Raw genomic sequence first — 8,878 nt, 5'->3', positions numbered from 1 at the left:
GGTTCAGCGGTCCGGCTGGCACAAGGGGTAGTATCCACAGGTACCAATTGGCTGGGCCCCGGAAGCTCCTGAAAGTGAGTAGCCCTGAACTACTTGTCAGGGCAGTTTTTTGTACTGATGGGGCCAGGGCAGAGCAGCTTTTTATACTGCTAGGGACAGCACAGGTGCTGGCCCCGGGCTCTAGCTCCCCCTGGCTGCAGATCTGGGAGGAGCCAGGCAGGGTTATTTTGCCCCACGTGGCAGAATTTGCTTCACAACAAAGTGCATGTCCAGGCATGTGTGCAGAGGCAAAAAGCCCCGGCTCAAATTTGTACTGCTTCTGTTTGAGCTCTTGCAAGCGCACATGCTTGCAAGTGTGGATGCACCCCTAGAGGATAGGAGTTTAAATCCCCTCCCTGGTCCACAGGAGACTCCAGCCCTCTTCTTCTCCCCTTCTCTTCCCCTACTTCAGGCTGCCAGGCTGAGGATGGTGCAGGTGAGGAAAAAGGCAGTGGCATTAAATTCATAAAAGCTTGAACAAGAACAGTCCTTTCTCTGAAGCAAGCATGTATTGAACACAGCAGTTTGCAACCTCAAACACACAACAAAGAACAACCAAAAATCTTGGAGTGGCGATCCCACAGGCCTCATCTCTACTTGGGATTTTATAGGTGCACTTGCACCCCCTTGGGTGCCTTGACATTACTGTGCTTGTCATGTATAGCACCTTTGGCAGGACTCTCATGTATTCAGTGTCTTTTGTCTCTGCTTAGGTTGTCCAATCTCCCACCTTTTACAGGTATTGTTGTGTAATGTAAATGTAGTTCAGTCCGGTTCTTGGCCCTGTGCTTACAGGTGGTAGAGGAACCCTTCAGTCCCGATTCCCCATGACCTGTGGGAGCTAAGGGCAATTATGCCCCCTTTCCTTCCCTTTTGTCAACTGCTTGCCTTAGTATCTGCCAGAGGAGGGAGGGGCAGAGTCTGCTGGTCTCCTGCCATTTTATAGTGTTAATTTAGTTCTCTGCCTTCTTTGGTCACACCAGCCCAAGCAGTCCCTCTCCTGTTCCCTTAGCTCCACCTTCAGCACATATATGGGATGATTGTGTCAGGTCTTTGCCAACACCTCATGCTGAGCCAGAAAAGGGGGAATTAAAGCCTCTCCCAGACCCCAAACCCCAGCCGGGGTTTTCCGGGGGGGAAGGGGCAATCCCTCTCTGGCTGTTGTCCCCCCTGCACCTCTCCTCATGTCCCTGCCTCCTCTGCTCCAGTGAGGAAAAGTCTGGCAGGGGCTTCTCCTCCTCCTCCTCCCTGCCCCCCCGGCAGACCAGGCTGCAGTCCCCAGCCGAGTTTCTCACCCCCAACCTCTTGTCAGCCAGCCATCACTGCTCCGGCTAGGAAGCAGAGGGGTGGGGCCAACCCTGCTTTCTAGAGGAGACAGCCCAGTCTAGCCCAGAGCTGCAAAGCATCCTGGGATACTGTGATTAAACTTGAATTAGTAAGGGGCCTGCCTGGGACAGAAGTTGCATAAATTGGGTTGACCTAAGTCAGTTAAGTCTGATACTACATTCAACTAGGTTTATCTTAAACTAGTTTTGGCCATTTTGAAATGGGTTTATGTGCACTGAGCTTCTGTTCTGTTACAGGTTTAAACCGGCTTCTGATCACTTAAGCTGGCTTATGCGTAACTTCTGTCCCTAGCCTTATAGACTTGAGGCACCCTTTGATAGTCTTGAGGCAACCCTGGATTGACGCAAGACACCTCTTAGAAAATGCCTTTTTTAGTTTTCACTCATTTTGTTTACTATAGAAAAATAATAGATCAATTCTTCTGTTGTAAAGAACTCAGGAAGATCACAACAGGACAGAATATTTATAACAGTATGGTTTCAAATTTGACATCTCTGCGTTTATCATGTGAATCATGTTTGCACCTCTAACAATTCTAACATTGTGTGGCACCCTCATGGCACCCTTGAAGGGGTCTTATGGCAACCAAGGGTGCTACGGCATCCTGGTTGAGAATCACTGATCTAAATACTTCTTTCTGCAGCTCAGATTGTACAAAGCCTTATTGCTGTGAGAAGTAATTTTGATCATACTGAATAAGGATTTTGTGTTTACTCTCTAATGCTGTTATCTAATCTTTTTTGCATATGCTTTTCCAGTTTATTGTTGCTTGTTCATTCCTTTTTTAGGACTTTGAATCCTTCTTCTCTGCCAAAGAAGAAAACATTATTTATTCATTCCTGGGTCTTGCTCCCCCTCCAGGCACAAAGGTATGAACTTGTGTCCGTTGCTAGGGCACTTGTGTCCAATTTATTTTTATTTAGCAAAAGATTAAGGAAAGAATTGACTCAGCCTATAAAATAATGACCAGTGACAAGTGCTGCTATAAGATATCAGTTGACACAGGGTTGCAGGAAAGTCTTTTTAAAGAAAAAAGAGGCAGGTTTTGCTATTGAAAATATTCTAATTTTTCTTCTTTTACCATGGATTTGTTAAAATGTATCCTTCACTCCTTTAAATAAATAATAATAAACCTTTTTGCCATGGTCAGCTTTGAGACAATACACATACACCTAATTAAATCCACAGGTTACATTAAGTGATGGGGGAGTTGCATCTTTATGCTAAGCTTTGGATAATACTTTGCATGAGAACACCGTTGTGACAGTATAAAATCTAGAAAAGGTCATATGAGGAAAGACCTCCATACGGCCTTTTGGAAAGTATAAATAAATTGCATCTCTACCTGTCCTTCTCCATCTGCTATATATTATTGATGCGCTCACATGTTTCAAGCAACAGAGGCATGTTTTTTTCCTTTTTTTCCTTTACAGAAGTTGTGTTGGTTTGTCCCATGTTCATCTAAGGGTTTTAGGACTCTGTCTTTAGGTCAGATTTGATCATAATCAAATTTTGCTGCTTTTATCATGACTGAGAAGTGTCATGCCTCAAGGGAGTGTGTGAGTCAGAGCGGCAGTGCTAAGCTCTTGCAATTTTTGGCTGTAGTTAGTGGTTAAAATACAGGACAGGAAATTGAGACCTGGGTTCTAATTTGTGCTGGCCTTCTTAGGTGACTGGGTAAAGCACTTGTTTGAGTGCCTTTCCCACTATCTAGAAAAATGGGGAACATGATATTTATTGCCTTTGTATTGTGGTTTGACATTTATAGATGAAAAGTGGTACTCAAGAAGAAGACATTATTACTAATTATTGTATCTGTGACCAGTCACTCTCTGGCCTGAAGCAAATGCTTTACATTTTTTCTCCAGCTTTCTCACCTGTACAATAGGGATAGTAATACTTGCTTGCCTACCACTCAAGATTCATTTGAAAATTAATTTGGGTAATGTTTGCAAAGTCCTTTAGGGATTATAGGAGTTACATGTGCTACTTATTATAAGGGGGATAATCAATAGGATTTTAAAAATTGCATTTTTTTCTGTCCTCTCACTTCATATATCATCTGCTCCTTCATGCATTGCTCTGCTAGTTGGTTTGTCTGGATCCAAGTAATATTTTAAAGCATTTATTCAGTCCTATCCTTCAGCAGAAGCAATTGCAATTTTGAGTCCAGGACAACTTTATTAAAAACAATATGCTTTATATATTTTGCCAGATTAATAACTTTTGGTACTATTTGTAGCAAGTAAGAACAGTTCACACTGATTAAACTACTCTTTGATTACAGTTCAGATCAGAAAGCTGGATAAGTCAGAGGTAAAATTATATCGGTGTATTATACATCAGTCTAGGTGATACACAGTTATCCAACTCTGTGTATTACCTAGACTGATGTATAATACACCAATATAATTTTACCTCTGACTTAGACATAATGGCTTGGACATAGTTACACCAGTTTAAAGCTGTTTACATGAGTGTAAGCATTTTGTTTGTCTATACCCCTAGAGTATTTTTTAAAACATGTAAATATTGGAACTATCTTTACATCTCATTCATTAGAAAATCTGTTTCTGATGTTGAGAGAAACCAGGACATAGAGGTAATCTTAGCCTTTATGGCAGCCTGTTCACAGGATGCCAGCCTAGCTCTAGTTTGCCATACAAGTGACCTCGTTGTGCTGCTCCAGCTTCTCTCTAAGTTCATGCCACCAGCCAGTGTTATGACACCTCCATTTCCCAGTAAGGCTGAATCAACCATCAGGTGAAAGTAATGTGTCACATCTGGAAGATATGCTAGCAGTTTAATAACAGTATCTCCCAGTGATTGCCTAATCCTATTAAACCATTACTAATACACAATGTTTGTTTATTTTGACTATGACACGGAAACTTCATAAAGACTAAGTCTTCTGTTGTGCATCTCCCTTACAATTAATTCCCCTTTTTTCATTCCTTGGAGTCTCAGAACAGCAGAGACTTCCTATGCCTGAAGATGGGTGATTGTGCCTGAAAGCTTGCCAAGAACTTTTTTCCCAACGACTTGGTCTAATAAAAGATATCACATTTACCTAAAGAACCTTATCTGCCTCTCCTTTACAATACATTTTTATCTCACTACTAAGGCTTTATGATGATTAGTATGAACCTCATGTGCCATGCTCACTGCTCCTTATACTGACCAGCATTGCCTGAGGTGTCCTGGCTGTCTGTTGCATCCCTCTTTTGTTTTCATTATGCAGTTAAATTGCCAGCTGTTAGGTGAAGGAATAGCTTTGTTTTGTGTTTGTATGGTGTTTCACCCAGCAGGATCCCTGCTTATTATTCAGGTTCCTATAGATGATAACTGTAACACAAATAATTAATTAGTTATTGTTTTTAAATTGCTGCTAAATTCCAATAAAAAAAACACTTAAGCATATTTGCCATTTTAGTACTTCGACTGAATTCAGTGGAAACACTGATGCTTAACATTAAGCATCTGAGTAGGTCTTTGTAGAATTGGAACAAACACTTTATTGTTTGTTTTTTTTTAATAAAAGCTAAGTTTATAATTACTCTTTTCAGTGGGTTTTATGGCCACATGACAGCATTGCAAGGAAATCAGAAAATAGGTTGATTATCTCAGGACTATTCACCCTGTTTATATATTTCTGGTTCCCTGACTCCCATACCTCATTGTTATATTTCCCACAGTATCATTTAACAGGGATGAGTAATACAATTTTATACTCCTCTGGAGAGAAGGCAGGTACAATGGTTGTTATTCTCCTTATTCTGTTACTGTGCAATGCCTCCTCCCTTATGTGGGTTAAAAGGAGATCTTAAACTAGTTCTGTTGTAATCCTTTCAACCAACCAAACAAACAAATGAATGAACAAAAAAACCCCACTTGATTTCAGGCCTGAATGTAGTGGATGGTTATGCTTTAGGCATGATGCCAAGATCATTCAAGTCAATAATACAATTTTCCTTTGATTTCAGTGGACTTTGGGTCAGGCGTCTTGTATAAATTCAGTAGCTTAGATTTATGCATCTGAACTGTGATCAATACATTTAATAAATCTGGTGATTTGGGTTCATATACTTCAGTCTGTGACCCTGACTCTAACCTTTTCAGACTCAAGGCACTTCGTTAGACTCAAGGCTCACCTTGAAAAATGCCAGCTCTTAGTTTTCACTCATTTTTTGACTACAGAAAAGTAACAGAGCAATTCTTCTGCTGCTAAGAACTCAGAAAGCCCACAACAGGTTTTAATGATTTTGACACTATGGGTTCCTATTTGAAATCTCTGGGTTTATCTTGTGCATCATGTTTGCATGCTTAACAGTGCTAACATTGTGTAGCACAGCGTGGCACCCTTGAAAGGATCTCAAGGTATCCAGGATGCTGCTGAGAATCACTGGTCTCTGGTGTTACCAAGGTAGAGAGATAAGACAGGGCAGATGCCTTCCTAATTCCTAAACATTTTCCCCTAATTTGAGGCTGTTCCTAGCCATCTTTTTTCAGTGTCTGTTAATGCACAGAAATACACTACATGAACATTACCATTTCACAACAAACAATGTTTTGCTGAGCAATTTCTTTAGAAATTACTAGTTGAGATAATGTAAAGAAAAAGAAACCAGCGATCAAAAACAGTCTCTATAAAATGCCTAATGGGTATATTAACTTGTCCTAAGTATAAATTACTTGAGGGCATCTGGCATATGCTGTGACCCTAGCATATTCATTCATTCACCCTAGCATATTCATTCATGACACATTTTTATTTTTACTGAACCACAGCAATCATTACTTTAATAGAAGCAACCTGCTCTCCAAAGGGGGAAAGAGAATATGGATGAGAGTCCTTATTTTGAGACAAATTATAAACAATGTCTCTGTGCATTCAGAAGTGTAGAGAAATGGATTCTTTGCCCTTTTTCTAGACTGTAACAGGAGAAGCATTCTTTCAGTGAGATGTCTGTTACTTAAGAGAGCAAGCAATGTACTCGAACATCCTGGCTTCTAAGTAGCAAGCAAGGTTTGAACACCAACAGTGAGTTATTTCCTTTTTGTAGAGAGAGAATGCATTTTTTCACTGTCAGTGTTTATTTAGCAGAGTACAGCTTCATTCCCATGGAAATCCAGAAAGCAGACCACTCCAGGTTAGACAGGTTCTTTCTGCCATTGCTCGTCTAACTCAGTAGGGCTGATTTACACCAGATAAGAAACTGGTGTAGGGCTGTTACTCAGTCCTAAATCCTTGATTTTGCTGCCTGTTGATTTTGGGTTTTTGTCCCATGTGTACTTTGGCAAATGGAGAATTCTCCTATTAAGGTATCTCTGAATAGAAGACTGAAAAAGAGAGAATATGTGCTCTTAAACTAGCTTTATAACTTACTGATAACTGCTTTTTACTGAAAGAAGAAATTATAGAATCATAGAAAAGTAGAGCTGGAAGGGACCTCAGGAAGTCATCTTGTCTAAACTCCTGTTCAAGTCAAGGGCATCCCTGATTAAACCCTCCCAATCAAGTATTTGTCTTTCCTGCTCTTAAAAATGTCCAAGAATGGATATTCCACGGCTTCTCTCACTAGCCTATTCCAATGTTTAACCACCCTCATAATGAGGAAGTTCTTCCTACCCTCCAACCTTACTTATAGAGAGAATGTTCTTCCAACTTAATTTTCTCTTGCTTCATTTTGAGACCATTGCTCCTAATTATGCCCTATGCAGCCACAGGGAATAGTGTAACTCCCTTTTCATAAAATATATTAATAAATTAATCAGTTTTCATAAATGGTATCAAAATTAAATTAAATTTTAAAATAACCTACATTTATTTGTGTTGCTCTGTAATGGTAATGATGACAAGTCATTAGTAGGTTTTTGAATTATCAGTTGTCAGTAGCATCAGTGGAAATGTTGTGCCTGGTAAAATATTGTGTCCTGAGTCCATTTAACTTTTATTTTAGCCAGGGATAGTTTTGAATGGGTATTTGTGAGAGCTACAGAGAATTAAGATCTTTAAAAGTAATATAAAGATGCAAACTAAAAAAGTTAACAAAAAAAGCCTTTTTAAGACTGACTAAAAATAAGGCATCTGTAAGGAGAATTTGCCAGTCACATAGAGTATCTTTACATGTATTCTGGGGTGCAGGGCACCCTTTAATTAGAGTGGCCCTTGGGAGGCGTGTTAATTAGCATGTGTTGGAGCAGGCATCAGGCATGTATATGGTTGCTCATAAGCATAATAGCTTTCTGGGTGCAGTCCATGGTGCTACTTTTGACTTATAAGGACCTAAAAGGTCTGGGTCCTACACACCTAAGGGACTACCTTCTCCTTTATGCCCCATCATGATCCCTTATGTCAGCTGAGAGCCAGCTCCTGCAAGTACCATAAATGTGCCAAGTTGCTTAGTGAAAATTTGTGGGAGGTCAATCTCAGCAGTCACTCCTCTGCTCTGGACCTCCCTCCTATCCTGAGGCCCACTAGAGCCCAAAACTGAACATAACCCAGAAATGCTGTCTGGGCCAATTTGCAGCAAATGAGGTTAGGTTAGATCATTGCTTATGTGCACTTTGTTTTATTTTCATACTGTGTTTGCTTTTATAATTTGTTCTTGTCTGTTGTCTTATAACTTACTTTGTTTGTTCTCTTACTGTAAGCTGCCCTTAGACTTTGTTGGGAATATAAATCTAATAAATAAAATAGATTGAATAAATAAAATAATGATAAATGCACAGCATTGTAGTGTTGGTTAAGATAATTTCAAGATCTTTTATTTTTCTTTTAAAGTAAGAGCATCATTTTTATCCTGGAATTGCTTTGCTGGTTTGCACAGCCAAAAGCCAAAAGTGTAAAGGGCAAACTAATTCAAGAAATAGCTCTTGAACTGTCCTTTTTAATTACAGTGTAAAGATGAACCAGATCACTTGGCCTAACATGCGATGCTGGTAGGCAGCTTGAAACTTGTTTTAACCCTACATGCTCCATTTATATATTCCAGTCGTATACATGCATTAAGGTTTTTGTATATTGTACATAATGTTCATTTTCTTCCATTCAGGAGGTGAAAATTGATGAGGAGATTTCAGATCTTCCCAATGGAGAAGTTTCAGGAGAGGAGCAGAAAACCGTGGAAGTAATGCCAAGTGTTTTGTTCATTTTTCCCCTTCAGAATTTACTTCAAACCATTCCTATTATCCAGTATATCCTATTGCACCCCACCTCCCCAGTCCCTTTCAAGCAAAGCATTTAAGCACATGCATAACTTTAAGTATCAGAGAAGTCCTGTTGAATTTTGCCTCAGAACAAAAATTGAGATAAAGTTATTTGAAAAGCAAATTGAACAAGCAGAGAAATCTAAAGAGCATCAGAAAAAGGCTCTGTTTGTCCTGGAGAAAATGCACTACTCTACTCATTGTTTGTAGGACATAAGACTAGAAGGATGTGTGGGGCCTAATCTAGCCCCCTGCTATTGTGGGAAACCATATACTATAATCT

General features: G+C 39.8%; 1 protein-coding gene across 5 annotated transcripts in view; it reads left to right on the top strand.

The window, feature by feature from the left end:
* Positions 1-8,878, top strand: part of LOC102377181 (SH3 domain-binding glutamic acid-rich-like protein) — a 66,603-nt gene that overhangs the window by 43,806 nt on the left and 13,919 nt on the right. Inside the window, exons 3-4 of one of the 5 annotated variants that reach the window (XM_025205358.1) lie at positions 2,175-2,255; positions 8,442-8,510. In XM_025205358.1, the coding sequence (XP_025061143.1) occupies positions 2,175-2,255; positions 8,442-8,510 (150 nt within the window). Of the gene's footprint in view, positions 1-2,174; positions 2,256-8,441; positions 8,517-8,878 lie in introns of all 5 variants that reach the window. The other 4 variants (XM_006024667.3, XM_025205360.1, XM_006024668.3 and 1 more) reach the window with 4 other exon arrangements.

This window comes from Alligator sinensis, unplaced genomic scaffold, assembly GCF_000455745.1.
Source record: "Alligator sinensis unplaced genomic scaffold, ASM45574v1 scaffold424_1, whole genome shotgun sequence".
NCBI lineage: Eukaryota > Metazoa > Chordata > Crocodylia > Alligatoridae > Alligator > Alligator sinensis.
The sequence above is the reverse complement of the archived record's forward strand: the minus strand, read 5'-3'. Positions and strand labels throughout refer to the sequence as shown.